Raw genomic sequence first — 21836 nt, 5'->3', positions numbered from 1 at the left:
CGGCAGGTCTGGCTCGGCCCCACCGAGGGCGATGGCGACGCCCCGGTGATCTGCAGCCTGCTCCCCTCCCCCGGCGCCTGCCCGCAGCCAGCCGGCAGGATGCGGCTGTGGAAGGCCGTGGCGGTGACCCTGGCCTTCATGAGCATGGACGTGAGCGTGACCACGGCCATCTACGCCTTCAGTCACCCCGAGCGCGGCGTGCTGGAGGACATCCGCCATTTTAACATCTTCGACTCGGTGCTGGACCTGTGGGCCGCCTGCCTGTACCGCAGCTGCCTGCTGCTGGGGGCCACCATCGGCGTGGCCAAGAACAGCGCGCTGGGCCCCCGGCGGCTGCGCGCCTCGTGGGTCGCCATCACCCTCGTGTGCCTCCTCGTGGGCATCTACGCCGTCATCAAGCTGCTGCTCTTCTCCGAGGTGCGCAGGCCCATCCGGGACCCGTGGTTCTGGGCCCTCTTCCTCTGGACCTACATCTCGCTCGCCGCCTCCTTCCTGCTCTGGTGGCTCCTGTCCACCGTGCGGCCGGACTCCGAGGCCCTGGAGCCGGGCGCCGAGGCCCAGGGCTTCCACGGGGAGGGCCTGGCGGCGGCCGAGCAAGCATCAGGTGCCACGCTGCACAAACTGCTTTCCTACACCAAGCCCGACGTGGCCTTCCTGGTGGCCGCCACCTTCTTCCTCATCCTGGCCGCTCTGGGTAAGTGAGGAGCCGCCGCGGGAATCCACGGTAGCGTGGTTCAGCTCCCCCGTCTTCTTTAGTGTCCAGCATTTTATTAATACACACTAAACCTCCAAGCCATAGGAAAGGCAGGAGTGGGGTGCACACCCTGTCATCCCAGTTTGGGGAGGCTGAGACAGGAAGATCTCAGGTTCAAGGCCAGCCTTAGCAATTTAGTGAAGCCCTCAACAACTTAGCAAGGCCTAGTTTCAAGATAAAAATAAGACTGGGGGAATAGCTCAGAGGTAGAATGCTTCTGGGTTCAACTCCCAGTGACACACACACACACACACACACACACACACACACACACAGAGCCAGGCATGGTTGGTGCACGCTTGTAATCCCAGCATTTAGAAAGCTGAGACCTGAGAATCTCAGTTCATGAACAGCCTCAGCTGCTTAGCCGGGCCCTCTGCAACTCAGTGAGACCCTTTTTCAAAATAAAGAATAAAAAATAGGGCCGGGGATGTTGCTCAGAGGTCGAATGCCCCTGGGTTCCATCTCCAGACCCGCAGAAAAAAAATTTTCAACATAAAAGGCTGGGGTAGAGCACAATAGTAGGATGACCCTGGGATCAAGCCTCAGTATTGCAAAAGAACCAAAACAAAACACGAACCAAATAAGATTTGTTGTTGTTCTGGGGATTGAACCCAGCGGCACCCTATCTCCAAGCTATACCCCTGCTTATTTATTATTTACTTATTTATCTATTTATTGGCACTGGAGATGGAACCCAGGGGTTCAATCTACCTCTGAGCTACACCCCAGCCAGCCCTATTTTATTTTTTATTTGGAAACAGGGCCTTGCTAAATTACTGGGGCTGCTGGCGACCTGCAATCCTCTTGTCTCCGCCTCCCAAGTACCGGGATGACAAGGTGTGCCTCCACGCCTGGCTCAGGACCAGGTCTAAGTGCGGTCGCCATGACGCTACCAAGGAATGTTGGCTATTCTGAGTTTCTTGACCTCTTAACTCACCAGGACAGAGGCTGGGGTGGTATCAAAGCCAGAACATTCTCCAAGGAGACAAAACCCTGGAGCAGACCCCGGGCGCACAGCACCTTGCCCTACTGTGCATCCCTGCCGTGGGCCCAGCCCTCATCCCTCCAGCCGTGAGGCTGTCTCAGCCTCCTCAGAAATGGGCATGAGAGTCTGAGGGCACGGAAGTGGTGTAGACCCTGAGCTGATAGGTCCGAGGCACGATGGGCAGCTCCCCATAAGTCAGAACCTCGCTGAGGTCGGGGGCCGCAAGTTCAAGTCCAGCCTCTGCGACTTAGGGAGCTCCTGTGTCAAAGTAAAAATAAATGGGGCTGTGGATGTAGCTTGGAGGTAGGATACTCCTGGGTTCGTCCAGAAAGAAGGAAGAGAGCTGGAGGTGTAGCTCAGAGGTGGAATACCCCTGGCTTCAACCCTTAGTACCACAGATAGATAGATAGATAGATAGATAGATAGATAGATAGATAGATAGATAGATGTAAGTAAGTAAGTAAATGGGGGTGTAGCTCAGAGGTAGAGCACCCCTGAGTTCAATCCCCAGGGAAGGCAGGCAGGCCGGCCGGCCGCTGCAGGAGCAGGGCAAGCAGAAGACAAAGTCAGGTTGTTCACGGGCACCGCAGGGCGCAGGCCATCGAGCCCAGGGCGGCGACTCTGGCTTTTCCTCTGGATGAAGTGGGAGGGGGACCATGCAGAAGTGTGCAGCGGGGTCTGAGGGGGGCCCACAGGAGCCGCTGTGGACGCCGTCCAGGCAAGACTTGTCAACCTGGCGGGGCGCGGGGGCACATGCATGAGATCCCAGGACTCAGAAGGCTGAGACAGGAGGATGGCAGGTTTGAGGCCAGCTTTCAGCAACTTGGTGAGACTCTGTTTCCAAATGAAAGGTAAAGCCGGCAGGCGTGGTGGCACACACCTGTCATCCCAGTGCTTGGGAGGCAGAGACAGGGCGATCACGTGGCCAAGGGCGGCCTCAGCAAATAGAGCGGCTCTCAGCAGCCTAGCGAGACCCTGCTTCCAAATAAAAAGAAGCCTGAGGGTGTAGCTCAGAGGTGGACTGCCCCCTGGCTTCATTTCCTAGCACCACAAAAATGCGTAAGTAAAATGTCTGGGGGGAGCTCAGAGGTAGAACGCCCCTGGCTTTGATTCCCAGTACCAACAACATCAGGCCGTCAGCTTGGAGCCGGTGAGGCAGTGAAAGTGCAGCCTCTTTGCGGTGTCTTGTGAGTTTATAGAGATTCGACACAGAATTTGAATAATGCTTCCCACGGCTCCTGAGTTCCACCCAAGTCACCACCACCTTGGGACTGGCTCTCGGAGCTCACTGACACCCTTTTCTCCGTGGGTAAACTGAGGCAGAACTGCAGCTTCCATGGCTGCAGGCCGCAGCGGGCTTAAAGCTCAGGGAGCCCTTAGGCGGCCTCCTGCGCTTCCTCACTCTGTCCAGCAGAGGGCAGAAGAGCCTCACGGACGGCGACGGAGGCAGACAGCCGGCCAGGGGCGGTCACACACTGACCCATACTGGCGCCTACTGTGTGCCCAGGCTCAAGCTCGGCTTTCCCTGATGAAAACGCCGCCGTAGCCGGGCGTGGTGGCGCACGCTTGTCATCCCCGCGCTTGGGAGGCGGAGACAGGAGGATCGCGCAGCTTCGAAGCCAGCCGCGCTGGCGTAAGAGACCCTGTTTCAAAAATATAAAATAGGTCTGGGAGCGTAGCCCGGAGGTAGAAGGGCTTCCAGGAACCCCAGTACCACCAAAAAAAAAAAAAAAAAAACGCCGCCATAGTGCAGACAGGTCCTGCAATGGAGTGACCACAGGCCACTGCACCCGCAATGCCCAAGCGTGGGCATTTGGGATTACTGGGGGCAGATGTCTTAGCAATGCATGCATGCTGCTATAACAAAATACCACAGACCAGGTAGTTTATATGCAGTAGAAACCCAGCCGGCTTGGCGCGCGCCTGTAACCCCAGTACTTGAGAAGCGGAGACAAGAGGATCACGGGGTGGCCTGGGCGAGTCTCCACACCTCTGCCTGGCGGAACAGGGCGACCACGAAGCGGTTTCAAAGGCGACCGAGAAGCACCACCTCAGCTGGTGTGCGAGGTCCGCTGTGGCCACGCTGACTGGAATCACCCCAGTCTGCGGATTTCAAACCCAGGGCTGCCTGGGGCCCTGTTCTCTGAAGAGAGGCCCAGGACAGGCTCCGAGGCGGGGAGGGAGCGGGAGTTTGCAAGAGGAAAGGCCACGGGGAGGTGCGTGCCGTGCGCCACGCCCTGAGCCACCTGCCTCTCCGCAGGTGAGACCTTCCTGCCCTACTACACGGGCCGGGCCATCGACAGCATCGTCATCCAGAAGAGCATGGACCAGTTCAGCATGACCGTCATTGTCGTGTGTGTGTTGGCCATCGGCAGGTAGCCGCTCGGCCCGCGCACCCGGGGCCCCGCACCTGGGGTGGGGGCAGGGGCCAGCTCCTAAGGAAAAGCTGGGCTGGGGAGGCCCGTCCCTCCGCCTGTCACCATGGAGACCAGCTCCCACCCTGGCTTGGGTTGGACCACAGCTTGGAGTGACACGCACCCTCTTGTCTCTGAAATTGGCCTGGAGGAACCCAGCATGGGGGTGCACACCTGTAATCCCAGTGCTTGAGAGGCTGAGACAGGAGGATGGGGGTTTGAGGCCAGCCCCAGCAATTTAGCGAGGCCCTCAGCAACTTAGACCCTGTTTTAAAATAAAATAGGCTGGGGTATATAGCTCATGGGTAGAATGCTTTTGGGATTAACCTTCAGTATTAAAAAAAAAAAAGAAGCCGGGCGTGGTGGCACACACTTGTAATCCCAATACCTGGGAGGCTGAGACAGGAGGATCGCAGGTTCACAGCCAGCCTCAGCTACTTAGCGAGGTCCTTTCTCCACTTAGCAAGACCCTGTTTCAAAATAATATCGTACTGGGGATGTAGTTCAGAATAGGTTGCCCCTGGGTTCCATGGACAGGAAGCCCCAAGGGCCCCCTCTTCCCCCCCTGGCTGTGTTCGGGAGCAGGAACCTGGGCCTGGTCTGAAGGGGCGGGTCTGGCTGTGGGTGCGGGCCGGCCCCCTCGCCCGGCGGGCGGGGCGCCTGCGCGGCGGCGGTGTCGCTGTGGAAGGACGTGCGCTATAACATCTCTTACCTGCAATTAGCTCTGTTGCCGCAGGTATTCGGGGCGGCATTTTTACGCTCATATTTGCCAGACTGAACATTCGCCTTCGAAACTGTCTCTTCCGCTCGCTGGTGTCTCAGGAGACGAGCTTCTTCGATGAGAACCGCACAGGTCAGTGCTCCGGGCGGCCGGGGTCAGCGTGGGCCTACCTCACGCCGAGGGGTTCAGCCTGTACTCGGCAGGTTGGAGGCCAGTGGTCTGAGCCCAGCTGGCTCCCGCTGTCAAGTTTCGGAGGGGCACACCCGGCCTGGTTCGTGCCGGCATGACCGCCGGGGCTTTGTGGCAGCTGTGGCCAGGCCACCCAAGGCCCCTGCAGGGCTGTGGCCTCGTTTCACACTGTGCCATGGGAACCACCAGGGTCAGCCTGTGGCCGGCAGAGGCCTGTGGGGCGAGCGGGCGGGATGCAGGCCAGAGAAGAAGGGAAATTGCATCCAGCCCAGATCCCAAGCACTGAGACAGGCCAGCCTGGTCCAAGCCCTGGTTCTCCACCAAGCACTCAGCCTCTGTTTTCTGTTAAATGGAAACAAGAAGCCAGATATGGTGGCACATGCCTGTAATCCCAGTATTGGGGGGGGGGGGCTGAAACAGGAAGATCACAGGTTCAAGGAAAGCCTTAGCAATGTAACAAGACTCTCAGCACCATAGCAAGGACTTGTCACAAAAATAAAAACTAGCTGGGTATGGTGGTGCACGCCTGTCATCCCAGTACTTGGGAGGCTGAGACAGGAGGATCGCAGTTCACAGACAGCCTCAGATACTTCGTGAGGCCCTCGGCAACTCAGTGAGACCCTGTTTCAAAATAAAAAACAGGGCTGTGTATGTAGCTTGGAGGTAGAATGCCCCTGGGTTCCATCCCCAACACTGCAAAAAAAATTTTAAAAAGCATGTTATTAAACAATGGGATAATAACAGTAGGCGCACAGCGGGTTGCGGAGGCCCCTGCTGTGTCCCTGGACCAGGTGGGTACTTCTCCGTAGAAGAGGAGCGTCGTCCCTTAGCCAGTGACAGGGAGCGAGCCGGGACGCTCGCTGAGCCGCAGGCCTCGTGGCCCGGCCATCCCGCCGACGGCTGTGCCATGGGGAGGTGTGGCGGCGAGCAGGACGGCCCAGGGTGCCCAGGGCTGCCCGTCGCCCTCCCGGGGTGCGCGGCGGCAGGAGCTGAGCCTCCCGTGTTCCAGGTGACCTCATCTCCCGCCTCACCTCCGACACCACCATGGTCAGCGACCTGGTCTCGCAGAACATCAACGTGTTCCTGAGGAACGCCGTCAAGGTCACGGGCGTGGTGGTCTTCATGTTCAGCCTCTCGTGGCAGCTGTCGCTGGTGACCTTCATGGGCTTCCCGATCATCATGATGGTGTCCAGCATCTACGGCAGATACTACAAGGTAGGCGCCGGCCACTGCCGCGGAGGGGCTGCGGGCTGCGAGCGCGCCTGCGTGCCTCCGACAGATATTTATTTGGTACTGGGGGTTGAACCTCCAACCCCTTTTATTTTTATTCATTTATTTTTTATGGTACTAAGAATGGAACCCAGGGGCTTTCTAACTCCGAGCTACACCCCCACCCTATTTTATTATTTTATTGGAAAACGGTCTCCCACTAAGTTGTTGAGGCTGGCCAGGAACCTGCAGTCCTCCTGTCTCAGCCTCCCAAGTATTGGGATTACGAGTGTGCGCCACCATGCCCAGCTGGCTGATTGATTGATTGATAATGGAGATGGAACCCAGGGGCATTCTACCTCTGAGCTACACCCCCAGCCCTATTTTTTTTTATTTTATTTATTTATTTTAATTTTTTTTTTTTTTGCAGTACCGGGGATGGAACCCAAGGGCCTTCTACCTCCGGGCTATACTCCCAGACCTATTCTTTTATTTTTTATTTGGAAACAGGATCTCACTAAGTTGCTGAGAGCCTCACTTAAGTAGCTGAGGCTGGCTTAGAACCTGCGCAATCCTCCTGTCTCAGCCTCCAAAGTACTGGGATTACAAGTAGGCACCACCACGCCCGGCCTATTTTTTTATTCTTTATTTTGAAAAAGGGTCTTTTTAAGTTGCAATAATAAGTAGCTGAGGCTGTCTGCGAAACCCGATCCTCCTGTCTCAGCCTCCCAAATACTGGGATGACAAGCGTGCGCCACCATGTCCAGCTCTTATTTTTCTTTCTTTTTTTTTATTATTTTTTTTTTATTTTGTAGTACTGGGGGTGGAACCCAGGGACATTCTACCTCCCAGACACACCCCCAGCCCTATTAAGCACTTACTATGGTCAGGCACTGGGGAATCGTGAAACCAGGCGCCCGCCTTGGTGAGGTTCCCAGTCTAGTGGACGAGGCAGACCGTAATTAACGAGAGGAGCAGAAATGCTCAGTGCACAGGGGGCAAGCATCCAGAAGCAACGTGGGGGAGGCAGACGGAGCCCGCTGGCCAGGGCAGGTGAGAAGGGGCCGCAGACAGCCATCTGAGGAGGTGGACGTCTTGGGGCAGCGCATTCTGAGCAGAGGGTAGAGCCAGGGCAAAGGCCCTGGGGCAGGGACGTGCCTGTGTGTCTGAGCCCTGCAGGGCGGCCAGCAGGACTGGGCAGATGGACGAGGGAAGGGAATAGGAAACACAGGCAGGAGATGACAGGCCTGGTGGCACCGGCCTCTGAAGGGACTCTGAGGTCACCAGGAGGCTCTTTCTGTGGCTCTTTTTGTGGACAGCCCCTCCAGCCACCCGCTGCTGCCGGTTAGCTAGGTCAGCCTCTCCCTCCTGCCTCCCGGTCAGCGGAGACCGCAGCCCTGGGGGCCGGGGGCTAGGCGGACAGCAGGCCTGTTGCAGCCCCTTCTCCTGTGATCCCTGGGCGGGGGTCGGGCCACAGGACAGTGGCCAGGCCACAATGGAGAGATCGCAGTCCCCACCTCCATGGGAACCCTCGGAGCCTAAGGCCAGGGGAGGAAGCCAGCCGCTGGCAGCCCCAAGCCAATCGGCTCCCGCAGCCCTCAGCCACACGCAGGAGTCCAGGTGGACTGTTGGGACTGGGGCCTCTCATTCCTCCACTCCCCACCTGACCCCTCCCTTCCTGCCTCCCCCCAGCCCCTGGGCCCCGGGAAGGATCCTGGAGGCTCCTCTGCGTACCCCAGGCCCCAGGGCCTCAGGAAAGTTCTGTTTACGTTCTCCACCCCATACCTGAGCAGGTCTGATGAGGCCAGCCAGCCATCCCACAAACCACAGACTCCACCCATGGCCAGACATGACTCAGGGCCCAGTCCGGGCTGCATGGTTCTTGTGGCCTGGGCATGGCACACAGGTCCTGGGGCATGCGGGCCACACCCCACCCTGGCCTCCTGGATGGCCTTCCCTGCCAGTTCAAGAATCTGCGTGTGAGCAGGTGTGGTGGCATACACTTGGAATCCCAGCACATGGAAGGCTGAGACAGAGGATCGTGGTTCGTGGACAGCCTCAGCAACTTAGGCCCTCTGCAACTCAATGAGACCCTGTTTCAAAATAAAGAATAAACAAAGGGCTGGGGGTATAGCTCGAAGGTAGAATGCCCCTGGGTTCCATCCCCAGTACTGCCAAAAATGAATGAATAAATAAATAAATAGGGCCAGGCGTGGTGGCGCACGCTTGTAATCCCCGCGCTTGGGAGGCGGAGACAGGAGGATCGTGCAGGTTCGAAGCCAGCCGCGCTGGCTTAAGAGACCCTGTTTCCAAATAAAAATGTAAAAATAGGTCTGGGAGTGTAGCCCGGAGGTAGAAGGGCTTCCAAGAACCCCAGTACCACCATAAATAAATAAATAAATAAATAAATAAATAAATAAATAAATAAATAGGGTTGGGGGTGTAGCATGCCCCTAGGTTCCATCTCCAGTACCAAAAATAAATAAAAGCCAGGTGTGGCTCCCACTTGTAATCCTAGTCCTTGGAAGGCTGAGACAGGAGTATCGCAGGTTCAGAGCCAGCCTCAGCTACTTAGTGAAGCCCTGTGTAACTTAATGAGACCCTGTTTCAAAATAAAGAATAAACCGGGCCTGGTGGGGGCCTGGTGGCGCATGCTTGTAATCCCCACACTCGGAAGGATGAGACAGGAGGATCGCACAGATTCGAAGCCAGCCTTAGCTACTTAGTAATGCTCTCAGCAACTTAGTGAGACCCTGTTTGCAAATAAAGTATAAAAAATAGATCTGGAGTGTACCTGGAGGTAGAAAGCCTCTGGGTTCCACCCCAGTACCACAGGAAGGAAGGAAGGAATAGGGCTGAGGAAAGAAAGAAAGAAAGAAGAAAAAAATAGGGCTGGGGCCGGACATGGTGGCGCACGCTTGTAATCCCCGCGATTGGGAGGCTGAGACAGGAGGATCGTGCAGGTTTGAAGCCAGCCTCAGCTGGTTTAAGAGACCTTGTTTCCGAATAAAATATAAAATAGGTCTGGGAGTGTAGCCCGGAGGTAGAAGGACCCTGGGTTCCATCCCCAGTACCACCAAAAATATATATATAGGGGTGGGGGTATAACTCAAAGGTAGAATGCCCCTGGGTTCAATCCCCAGTACTGCAAAAATATATATATATACACACACATATATATACATGCATGCATGCATATACATATATACACACATACATATACATATACATACATGCATGCATATATACGTACGTACGTACATACATAGTATAAATAGAGTCGGGCGGGAGGACTTCGGGGATGATGGTGGGGCTGGGGGTTGGAGCCCGATCTTTTCCCAGCTGGGAGCTTCCTGCCGCAACTGGTCGGAGCAAAAGGCAGAGAAGGCCGGAGAGCCGGGCTCAGGCAGAGAGTGAGGCTATGTCTTGGGCTCTCTTTCTGTCCCCCTCCTGCCCGTAGAGGCTCTCCAAAGAGGTCCAGAGCGCGCTGGCCCGAGCCAGCAACACGGCGGAGGAGACGATCAGCGCCATGAAGACCGTGCGCAGCTTCGCCAACGAGGAGGAGGAGGCGGAGGCACACCTGCGCAAGCTGCAGCAGGTGTACGCGCTCAACAAGAAGGAGGCGGCCGCCTACACCTACTACGTCTGGGGCAGCGGGGTGCGTGCGCCCGCCCGCCGGGCGGGTGTGGCCCGGGAGGGACGGGAGCCTGGGATGGAGGACGTCAGCCTGCACCCTGCACGCTGTGGTCCAAAGGGCGCAGAATCCAGAAAGAAGGCAGCCTCCCGCCGGCGATGACGTATGCCCATCATCCCAGTACTTCGGAGGCCGAGGGAGGAGGGTCACAGGTTTGAGGTCAGCCTCAGCAACCTAGTGAGCCCCTGTTTCAAAATAAAAAAATAGGAGCCAGGCGTGGTGGCCCACACTGGCATCCCAGTCCTTGTAAGGCCAAGACAGGAGGATCGCAGGTTCAAGGCCAGCCTCAGCTACTTAGGCTCTCAGCAACTTAGTGAGACCCTGTTTCCAAATAAACTATAAAATAAGTCTGAAAGTATAGCCTGAGGTAGAAAATCCCCTGGGTTCTATCCCCAGTACCACAAAAAAAAAAAAAAAAAGAAAGAAAGAAAAGAAAAGAAAATGGAAAAAAAATAAAATAAATTCGGCTGGGGGGTGTAGCTCAAAGGTAGAATGCCCCTGAGTTTAATCCCCAGTACCACCAAAATAATGAAAGGGGCACCCTGGTACAGGCTCCCTCTTAGGGCCTGGGGGACAGAGAACCCTGGATCCCCTCCCTGTCCGGTGGCCCCGTGGGAGGTGGGCTGGCTGGGGCCTAGCTGGGATAGGAATGAGCAGGGCTTAGACTTTATTTTATTTTTGCGCTATTGGGGATGGAACCCAGGGGCATTCTACCTCCGAGCTACACCTCCAGCCCTAGTTTTTATTCTTTATTTAGAAATAGGGTCTCACTGAGTTGCGGAGGGCCTCACTAAGTAGCTGAGGCTGTCTTTGAACTGCAGTTCTCCTGTCTCAGCCTCCCGAATGCTGGGATTACAAGTGTACACCACCACGCCAGGCTCATTTTCAAGAAAAACCAGAGCTGCAGGTCTACAGGGAAGCCAAAGGACAGGGACTCTGCGACCCCTCCCCAGGCAGGCTACACCCCAAAAAGCACCCCCAAGGAGAAGACAAGGGGCTGAAGTGCAGCTGCGCTAGCCCAGCCTCCCGGCGATCCGTCCACAGCACGGGACACCTTTGTAGGCTGCTACAGGGCCCTTGAGCTGCCTCTTATCTTGGGTGGGGATGGACACCCGCCCGGAGAGCAGGAGAGGGACACAGCCCTCCTTCACAGAATCTAGTCGGGGCAGACGCAGAGACCCCTTCGTCCCCTCTGGCCAGCTGGCAGTGTGGCCTGCGCCAGCGCATGGAATCTCTCTGAGCCAGGCTTCCCCCGTGAGGAGGACTAGCAGCTCCCTCCCAGCCCTGCTGAAGAGCTTGGGGTGGTTATGTGCGTGCCAAGACTCGACAATGAAAGCCTTGTGCTCCGGCCAAGCCCACAGCCGGCCCCGGCTGGGGGCCTTTGTAGGGAAACTGCCAGGCAGGGCAGGGGAAGCGGAGGCACAGACGGCAGCCCCGGCTGCAGTTCTCGGCTGGTGGCTGGGTGTGCCTTCAAGGGCTCTCGATGGGGCACAGAGAATACAGGCCCTGGGTGGGCTGTGAGCTCAGCCCTCCTCTGCCCTGTGACCCTTCTCCTCCCCCTCCCTTGTCACAGATCACCCTGCTGGTGGTCCAGGTCAGCATCCTCTACTACGGGGGTCACCTCGTCATCTCGGGGCAGATGACCAGCGGCAACCTCATCGCCTTCATCATCTACGAGTTCGTCCTGGGAGACTGCATGGAGGTGTGGCCCCGGCTTGGGAAGAGGGATGTGGCCGGGGTGGGGGCACCCCGGAACCAAGGGCTCTTCCTAAGGCAGGCAGAGGAGAGCATGCATCACACCAAGAATGCTGATACGGCTGGCAGGGCCTCGTGGGCCAAGCCACGTGGCGCAGCCACAGAGATGGCCCGCAAATCTCCATGAGGGATTGCAGTGCTGCTGGAACTCCCTTTTTCATTTATTTATTTATTTATTTATTTATTTATTTATTTATTTATTGGTGGTACTGGAGATTTAACTCAGGGGCATTCTACCTCTGAGCTATACCCCCAGCCCTGTTTTTTATTCTTTATTTTGAAACAGAGTCTAAGTTGCAGAGGGCCTCACTAAGTAGCTGAGGCTATCCATAAACTGTAATCTTCCTGTCTCAGCCTCCCAAGTCCTAGGATGACAGGCTCATTATGACCCATTTTAAAAATGAAAACGAAAAAGCTGAGTATGGTGGCGCACGCTTGTCATCCTAGTACTTGGGAGGCTGAGACAGGAGGATGGCACAGGTTCAAAGCCAGCCTCAGCTACTTAGGCTCTCAGCAATTCAGTGAGACCCTGTTTCCAAATAAAATATAAAATGGCCGCTGGGCGTGGTGGCGCACGCTTGTAATCCCCGCGCTTGGGAGGCGGAGACAGGAGGATCGCGCAGGTTTGAAGCCAGCCACGCACGCTGGCTTAGGAGACCCTGTTTCCAAATAAAAATGTAAAAATAGGTCTGGGAGTGTAGCCCGGAGGTAGAAGGGCTTCCAGGAACCCCAGTACCACCAAATTACATATATATGTGTGTGTGTATATATATATATATTGGTCTGGGAGTGTAGGTAGAAAGCCCCTGGGTTCCATTCCTGGTACCCCCACACACACACAAATGGCAACTAAAACGTGCAGTGGTAAGCCAGGCATGCTGTACACGCCTGTCATCCCAGTATCTGGGAGGCTGAGACAGGAGGATCACAAGTTTGAGGACAGCCTCAGCACGTAGTGAGACTCTCATCAACCTAGTGAGGTCCTGTTCCATATAAAAATAACTAGGGCTGGGATGTAGCTTGGAGACAGAATGCCCCTGGGTTTAGCCTCCAGTGTCACACACACACACACACACACACACACACACACACACACACACTTAAAATTTAAAAAGTGGACTGGCAACCGAGTGGCCCAGGCTCGACTACTCCCTTGCCACGTCTTGCTGCTTTATTATTTCACTTCCTGGCACGTTTGTTTCCTCCTGGGAGGGCTGACGATACCGGCTGCGAGGAGACCGGCTCCTAACACTCCGGACACACAGCGTTGCTTTTTATTGCCCCCTCGGTTTATTTTTCTGTCATCATCTCCTGTACTAGCGGGTGGCTCGCAGCAGCACCCTGCGTCACCCCCTAAGTTTCTGCCCCATCCCTGGTACCACTGAGGGGGCCCAGGAGCGGGAATTCGGGGGACAGGATTGTGTCTCCTCTCTGCAGTCCGTGGGCTCCGTGTACAGCGGCCTCATGCAGGGGGTAGGGGCGGCTGAGAAGGTGTTTGAGTTCATCGACCGGCAGCCCACCATGGTGCATGACGGGAAACTGGCCCCCGACCACCTGGAGGGCCGGGTGGACTTCGAGAACGTGAGCTTCACCTACCGCACTCGGCCGCACACCCAGGTCCTGCAGGTGAGAGGCGGCCCCGGGCCTGCCACCCCCGCCCCCCGGTCCCGGCTCTGGTGCACCTCCTGGGCACCCGGCTGCGGCAGCGCGGCCCGAAGTGCCCACAGCCGGGGCAGACCTGCAGGAGAGCGGGCTCCCGTGGGGGAGGATGTGGCCTTAACAGAATGACTCCAGATGATAAATGCTGAGAAGGAAATAAATCATAAATGAGAACAGCCGAGTGGGGCCAGCGTGGGGGACCGCGGAGAACAGTCATGGAGGGCTCCTCGGAGTTGGCAACATTTGAGTTAGGCCTGCCAGAGGAGTAGCAACCAAGAGGGTGGCTTTCTGCAGGAAAACGTTCCAGGCACAGCAAACAGTGGATATAAAGGTGCGGCCAGTCAGGGATGGCCCTGCAGGTGGTGCCAAGCTGCGCACGGTGGCGCGCACCTGAACCCCGGCCGCCTCCGCCACTTAGTGAGACTCAGCAACCTAGCAAGACCCTGTTTCAAAACAAAAAAGAAATTAGGGCTAAGGTTAGCTCAAAGGCAGAGCGTGTGGGTTCATCCCCAGTGCCACAAAGTAAATAAAGGGATGATGATGAGGTCCCACCAACCCTAGCGTCTTAGACAGGGGACCGCTCAGCCCCAAGTGCCGAGCCAGGCGGGCCCCGGGCATGCTGGGAAGGGCAGCCATCCGTGGATGGGGTCAGAGTGTGGGTCCCCGTGCTGGACCTGAGCCTGTGACCCCACTCTGTTCTTTGCAGAATGTCTCCTTCAGCTTGTCCCCAGGCAAGGTGACGGCCCTGGTGGGGCCCTCGGGCAGTGGGAAGAGCTCTTGCGTCAACATCCTGGAGAATTTCTACCCGCTACAAGGGGGCCGCGTGCTGCTGGACGGCAAGCCCATCGCGAACTACGACCACAAGTACCTACACCGCGTGGTGAGTGGCGCGGCCCCCAGAGGCAGGGACAGGTACTGCAGGAGAGGGCAGGTCAGTACCTACACCGCGTGGTGAGCGGCGCGGCCCCCGGAGGCAGGGACAGGTACTGCAGGAGGGGAGCAGGTCAGTACCTACGCTGGGTTGCAAAGGGCCTCACTAAGTAGCTGAGGCTGTCCTTGGACTGTGGTCCTCCTGTCTCAGCCTCCCAAATGCTGGGATTACAAGCGTGTGCCACCACGCCCGGCTCTTTCCTTTCTTCTTTTTATTCCAGGACACGAGACAAAGAGCTTCCCCTCGGGGGTCTGGGAGCTTGACTTAGGCCTGAGCAGCAGGCTTGGCGGGCCCCAGTGTGTCAGTGGGGGGCAGGCGAGGTTTTGGGCACTGGCAGGACCCCTCTCTGCTGGGAAGGAGGAGAGGCAGCTGGCTGCAGCGTGCCGCACGGGCTGCAGACCCGAGACCTCTGGCGTGAGCCAGACCCAGGCTTGAGAGGCTGCTGGTGACAGCTGGATGGACACACGGCCTCCCTCCTCCTACCTGCTCCCTGCAGATCTCCCTGGTCAGTCAGGAACCTGTGCTCTTTGCCCGCTCCATCACGGAAAACATCTCCTACGGCCTGTCCACCGTGCCCTTTGAGATGGTGGTGGAGGCAGCTCAGAGGGCCAACGCCCATGGCTTCATCATGGAGCTCCAGGACGGCTACAGTACAGGTACAGAGCCCGCGCCACCGCCGCCACGCCCTTCTAGTTCAGCACTGTCCTTTGCTAAATGCTGGGTAGCGTTTTATTTGCCTTTCACTGAGATGAAGTTCACAGAACAGAAACATAACTGTGGGCGGGCATGGTGGCGCAAGCCTGTCACCCCAGTAGTTGGGAGGCTGAGACAGGAGGATCGCAGGTTCGCGGCTAGCCTCAGCTGCTTAGTGAGGCCCTCAACAACCTAGTGAGACCCTGTTGCCAACTAAAGAATAAAAAATAGACCTCAGGGAATAGCTCGGGAATAGAATGTCCCTGAGTTCAGCGGGCATGGTGGCGCACACTTGTAATCCCAGTGCTTAGGAGGCTGAAACGGGAGGATCAACTAAGCCGGGCGTGGTGGCGCACGCTTGTAATCCCCGCGCTTGGGAGGTGGAGATAGGAGGATTATGCAGGTTCGAAGTCAGCCGTGCTGGCTTAAGAGACCCCGTTTCCAAAAATAAAATAGGTCTGGGAGTGTAGCCCGAAGGTAGAAGGGCTTCCAGGAACCCCAGTACCACCAAAAAAAAAAAAAAAAGAATAACAACTAGGGCTGGGGGTGTAGCTCGGAGGTGGAATGCCCCTGGACTCCATCCTGGTACCGTAGAAGCAAACAAGCAGGTGAATGGGGACATTGGTAAGGGCCTCACTGGGCGCCTTGTGCACCCGGAGGGGGTGGGAGCATCGTTCCTGGACTTGCCCCTGGTGGCCGCCGTAACTGGGGGCCCTAGGAAACATCCGTGTAAAGCTCAGCACCCAGGGCAGCAGGCAAAAGCGTCCTGCTCTTGCCGGGGCTGCCCGGCCGGCCGCCCTTCCCCCTGACTGACAACTCCTGTGCTTCCCCCACGCAGAGACGGGGGAGAAGGGCGCCCAGCTGTCGGGTGGGCAGAAGCAGCGAGTGGCCATGGCCCGGGCCTTGGTGCGGAACCCCCCTGTCCTCATCCTGGACGAAGCCACCAGTGCCCTGGACGCGGAGAGCGAGTACCTGGTAAGGGGCAGAGACCGGAGCCAGAGCAGGGACAGCTCGGGGCGGCCAGGAACCCCTGCACCGCATGTGGGCAAGAGATTAGAGATGGGCACAGTCCTGTTCACAGACCTGTCATTCCAGGTCTTGGGAGGCTGAGACAGGAGGATTGCAGGCTGGAGGCCAGCCTCGGCAGCGTAGCAAGCCTGTCAGCACCCTAGCGGGACCCTGCTCCAAACTAAAAAAATAAAATAGGGCTGGGGGTGTCGCTTGGAGGCAGAATGCCTCTGGGTTCCATCCCTGCTAACATGCACACACACAGACACACACACCCGGAATAGACCTCATTTCCTGGACTTTGATCAGGAGAGATGGGGCCTAGAGCCGGGCATTGGAGAAGGAGCTCCTGGAAGGGATGTTGGTCCTTGGCCCCCGAAGCTCAGATGTCGCTCCTGACTCCTCACCTTTGCCGGGGGGGGGGGGGGCTCAGTAAGTAGCTGAGGTCATCCTTGAACCTGTGATCCTCATAGGTTCAAGGATGGCCTTAACCTTAGTGAGGCCTCAGCAACTTAGTGAGACCCTGTTTCCAAATAAAGTACAAAATAAGTCTGGGAGTGTAGCCTGGAGGTAGAAGAGCCCCTGGGTTCCACCTCAGTACCACACACACACACACACACACACACACACACACACACAAAAGGAGAGTGAAGCCGGACGTGGGGACTTGTCATCCCAGCATTCGGGAGGCTGAGACAGGAGGATCACGGTTCATGGACAGCCTCAGCTACTTAGTGAAGCCCTTTGCATCTCAGTGAGACCCTCAAAGAATAAAAAAACATAGAGCTGGGGTGTAGCTTGGCAGTAGAATGCCCCTGGGTTCCATCCCCAGAATCGGAGGGCGGGCAGGTGCGGCGCTGCAGCAGGTCCCCTCCGTCCGCAGATCCAGCAGGCCATCCACGGTAACCTGCAGAAGCATACAGTCCTAATCATCGCGCACCGGCTGAGCACCGTGGAGCGGGCGCACCTCATCGTGGTGCTGGACAAGGGCCGCGTGGTGCAGCAGGGCACGCACCAGCAGCTGCTGGCCCAGGGCGGCCTCTACGCCAAGCTGGTGCGGCACCAGATGCTGGGGCTGGAGTCTGCCGCGGACCACGCCCCGGGCCACAAGGAGACCCCGGGCAACGGCTGTCACAAGGCCTGACCGCGGCCCGCCCGCCTCTCCACCTGCCTCGTCCCACCTCACCTCACCGCTTCTGGCGTCTTGCTCTTCCGGTTCCACCGTCCCGGGCGCCTCCAGCTCCTGCTCGACTCCCCACCTGGGCCCCCAGGCTCCCATCAAAGGTAGACCGGCCTCTCGGAACCACCATCTTCCCAGGTTTTCGTTTGTTTTCTTTTCCCTGATTTTACTGCTCGGTTTGATGCACTCCAGTCGTCTCCTAGCCTTCAGGAACATTTTTCTCATTGGAAACAGCGGTAGGCAAGTTCGCCAAGGTGTTCTGGAAACTTCTGAGCCAACAGTGAATAGTGGGTGTCGGGGAGAACCAGGCTCTACCCCTTGACCCTCCAGGAAAGGGGGACACAGAGTGGGACCGTCTTCCCTGCGCCAGCTCTGGGTCCAGCAGAGGGCGGGGGAGAGGCAGAGGGGCCTGGCCCCCTGCCCGTCGAAGCCAGTCTCACTGTGAGCCGCAAGGGCCTCAGCGGGAGCGAGGGCTGCCAGGCCTCCGGGTGCAGCCGACCCACACCCAGCGCTTCAGCCCTCCGGCCGCCTCCGTCCTGCCCTGGTTCGAGCCCCCACGCCCACCCTGCTGCTCTGCCCTGCCTTGGAAGGCCCCTCGACTGCGAGATACGTTCTCTCCTGCTTGGTGGACGGAACAGTGGCAAAGCCCAGGGTCAATAAAGTGTACTACCTCTGATGCCTGGCCCGCCTCTCCCTGGACCATCCGCCCATCACTTAGAATTCCTGCTACACCCAGCGTTCCTCCTGGCGCTGCCCCGAGGGGTAGCAGAGGGTCTTGGGAGTGGTCCAGGGCCACCCCCAAGTGTCAGAGCCCCGTCTGCTCTTCATGTCCACCGTCTTCAGCGGAGACGTTCAAAGACATCTGTCTGTCAACAGAGGGTTGTGTGCAGTGATAAACATGGTCTCCTCCAAATCCCAGGGCTGGGCATGGTGGTACATGCCTGTAATTCCCAGTACTTGGGAGGCCGAGACAGGAGGATCGCAGGTTCACAGATAGCCTTGGCAACTTAGCGAGGCCTTTCATACCTTAGTGAGACCCTGTTTCCAAATAAATAAATTAGGCTAGGGGTGTAGCTCAGAGGTAGAATGCCCCTGCATTCAATTTCCCCAGTACCACCAAAAAAGAAAGGAAGGAAGGAAGGAAGGAAGGAAGGAAGGAAGGAAGGAAGGAAGGAAGGGCGAGCCGGGCGTGGTGGCACACGCTTGTAATCCCCGCGCTTGGGAGGCGGAGACAGGAGGATCGCGCAGGTTCGAAGCCAGCCGCGCACGCTGGCTTAGGAGACCCTGTTTCCAAAATGAAAATGTAAAAATAGGTCTGGGAGTGTAGCCCAGAGGTAGAAGGGCTTCCAGGAACCCCAGTACCACAAAAAAAAAAAAAAAAAAAAAAAAGAAAGAAAGAAGAAAGGTTTCCTTCAGATCCTAGAGCCAGAGGCTGGGCATGGTGGTACACGCTTGTAATCCCAGCATTTAGGAGGCTGAGACAGGAGAATCGCACAGGTTGGAAGCCAGCCTCAGCTACTTAGTGAGGCTCTCAGCAATTTAGTGAGACCTTGTCTCAAAATAAAAAATATAAAATACTTCTGGGAGTATAGCTTGGAGGTAGAACAGCCTCTGGGTTCTAGCCCCAGTACCACACACACACACACACACACACACACACACACACACACTAATAATCCTAGAGCCAGGCATGGTGGTACATACACGCCTGTAATTCCAGTACTTGGAAAGCTGAGACAGGATGAGTGCAGGTTCAAGGACAGCCTCAGCAAAATAGCACGACTCAGCAACCTAGTGACACCCTGTTTCCAAACAAGAAATGGAATGGTTTGGGGGAGTGTGTAGCTTGTAGGTAGAATGCCTTGGATTCAGTCTCCAGTAACACACACACACACACACACACACACACACACACACACACACCCCAGAGGCCTCTCTGTGCCATGGATATTTGAGACCCAGCAAATACCACCTGGTTGCACAGGGCTCTGGGCGCCCCTTCCGGCTCCACTCCAGCCCATGAAGTAGTGCCCGGCGGGACAGCTCTGTCAGAGGGAGCTGGCCAAGTGGGACCTAGGCAGAGCCTGGGAGCTTATTCTTACATGTTGGACTCGGGGAAATGGGGGTCACACCAGAGTGCTGGGGTGATGGCCTTTTTTTTTTTGTACTGGGGATTGAACACAGGGGCCTTCTACCTCTGAGCTATATACCCAGCCTTTATTTATTTATTTATATTTATTTATTTATTTATTTGGTAGTACTGGGGTTCCTGGAAACCCTTCTACCTCCGAGCTACACTCCCAGACCTATTTTATATTTTTATTTGGAAACAGGGTCTCTTAAGCCAGAGAGGCTGGCTTCCAACCTGCGCGATCCTCCTGTCTCCGCCTCCCAAGCGTGAGGATTACAAGCATGCCCACCACGCCCAGCTCCCCAGCCTTATTTAAAACAGGATCTCAAGCCCGGCATGGTGGCGCAGGCTTGTAATTCCCGGGCTTGGGAGGCTGAGACCAGAGGATCGCGGTTTGTGGACAGCCTCAGCTGTCCTCAACTCAGTGAGACCCAGTTTCAAAATAAAGAATAAAAAATAGGGCAGGGGGTGTAGCTTGGAGGTCGAATGCCTCTGGGTTTCATCCCCAGACCCGCAAAAAATAAAATAAAACAGGGTCTCACTAAGCTGCCAAGAGTCTTGCTAAGCTGAGGCTGGCTATGAACCTGCAGTCCTCCTGTCTCAGCCTCCCAGGTACTGGGCTGACAGGTGTGTGCCACTGGGCCCAGTTTCCCTGCTTCGCTGTGGAGTTGAAGACCCACCTGAATAATTCAGGATGTGTTTACCTCGAGGTCGAGACCCTTTCCCAAACACAGGCTCAGGGATGTTGGGGGCCACCGCTCCCCTGGGGCAGACATGGAAGAGGGGAACTTGTCGCCTTGACCTCAGGATTTCCTGTTTGGTTTTCAGGGGTCAGGGGCTAAGTGTTCTGGGAGTTGGCGGAGCTTCAGATGTTTCAGAGACATTGTAAATTTTGTTTTGAAGCAAGATCGGCTGTGTGTGTGTGTGTGTGTGTGTGTGTGTGTGCGCGCGCGCACGCGCGCGCGCTCCTCCCTATGATACTAGGAATTGACCATCGAACCCAGGGGCATCCTACCTCTGAGATACACCCCCAGTTCTATTTTTATTTTTTTTTTTAATTCTTTATTTTGAAACAGAGTCTCACTAATCGTGAAGGGCCTCACTAAGTAGCTGAGGCTGGCCACAAACCTGTGATCCTCCTGTGAGGCCCTGTTTAGAAATAAAAAGTAAAATAGTACTGTGAGTGTAGCTCAGAGGTAGAACATCCCTGAATTCAATTCCTAGCACCACACAAAAAAATCAAATAAATAAAAATAAAGCCGGGCGTGGTGGCGCACGCTTGTCATCCCAGCATTCCAGAGGCTGAGACAGGAGGATGGTCGACAGCCTCAGCTACTTAGACCCTCTGCTTTTTAGTGAGACCCTGTTTCAAAATAAATAATTAAAAATAGGGCTGGGAGGCCGGGCGTGGTGGCGCACGCTTGTAATCCCCGCGCTTGGGAGGCTGAGACAGGAGGATCGCACGGGTTCGAACCCAGCCTCAGCTACTTAGTGAGGCTTTCAGCAACTCAGACCCTGTTTCCAAATAAAATATATATAAAAAAAAGGTCTGGGAGTATAGCCCAGAGGTAGAAAGCCTCTGGGTTCCATCCCCAGTACCACCAAAAAAATGGGGCTGGGGGTGTAGCTTGGAGGTAGAATGCCTCTGGGCTCAATTCCCAGCACTACAAAAACAAACAAACAAACAAATAAATAAATACAAAAAATAAAAATAAAATGAAGGAAATAGGACTGGGCTCAGAGGCAGACTGCCACCTGGGTTCTGTCTGCAGTAACACACACACACACACACACACACACACACACACACACACGGATCCTGTCCTCTCCCCTCCCCATGGCCCCGGAAACCACTAATCTTTATGTTCTCTGGATTTGCCTATTCCGGATTATTCCACGTAAATCGCAGAGCGCAGCGTGCGGCCTGTGTGTTTTCTGGCCTCTCGGCCCTCAGCATCTTTCATGCGTGCGAACCTCACCCCTCTTGGTGTCTGAGTCACAGTCCACTGTGAGAACCCAGCGCCGGCGCCCCCGCCCTGGTGACGGGCGCTGCGCAGGGAGGCCGCGTCCTCGCGTGGAGAGCGCCCCCCGCGAGGGCGTGCACCCAGGGGTGGGACCCCGAGTCACGTGGGTCTAGTTGAAGCTCTGGAGGGTGAACGTCACCACTCCAGAGCAGTGTGTCAAAGGCTCCAGTGTCGGCATGATTTTATTTTTGGTACTGGAGCTGAAACCCAGGAGTGTTCTACCTCTGAGCTACACTCCCAGCCCTTTTTACTGTTTGTTTGTTTGTTTGTTTGTTTGTTTGTTTGTTTGTTTTGCGGTACTGGAGATGGAACCCAGGGGCATTGTACCTCTGAGCTATACCTCCAGCCCTATTTTTTTATTTTATTTTTTTTTTTTTTTTTTTTTTTTTTTTTTTTTTTTTTATTTTTTTTAATTAATTTATTTTTTAAATTGGTGCATTGTAGTCATATATCAATCACATTGGAGTACAAGACTTGAGAGGATAT

General features: G+C 56.0%; 1 protein-coding gene across 1 annotated transcript; it reads left to right on the top strand.

Moving 5' to 3' along the window:
• Nucleotides 1–99: 99 nt before the first annotated feature.
• On the top strand, nucleotides 100–17159 carry ABCB9 (ATP binding cassette subfamily B member 9; the record flags this gene model as incomplete). The annotated part of the gene is made up of 11 exons (XM_080717398.1): nucleotides 100–694; nucleotides 4003–4117; nucleotides 4879–5009; nucleotides 6076–6281; nucleotides 9736–9933; nucleotides 11543–11671; nucleotides 13162–13350; nucleotides 14090–14263; nucleotides 14811–14970; nucleotides 15846–15982; nucleotides 16899–17159. The coding sequence occupies 11 exons, from the start codon at nucleotides 100–102 to the stop codon at nucleotides 17157–17159; spliced, it is 2295 nt and encodes a 764-aa protein (XP_080573524.1).
• Nucleotides 17160–21836: the final 4677 nt, after the last annotated feature.

This window comes from Muscardinus avellanarius (genome assembly GCF_963383645.1).
Source record: "Muscardinus avellanarius genome assembly, chromosome: 21".
In the NCBI taxonomy this organism is placed as follows: domain Eukaryota; kingdom Metazoa; phylum Chordata; class Mammalia; order Rodentia; family Gliridae; genus Muscardinus; species Muscardinus avellanarius.
This window is presented reverse-complemented; position numbering and strand designations above follow the sequence as displayed.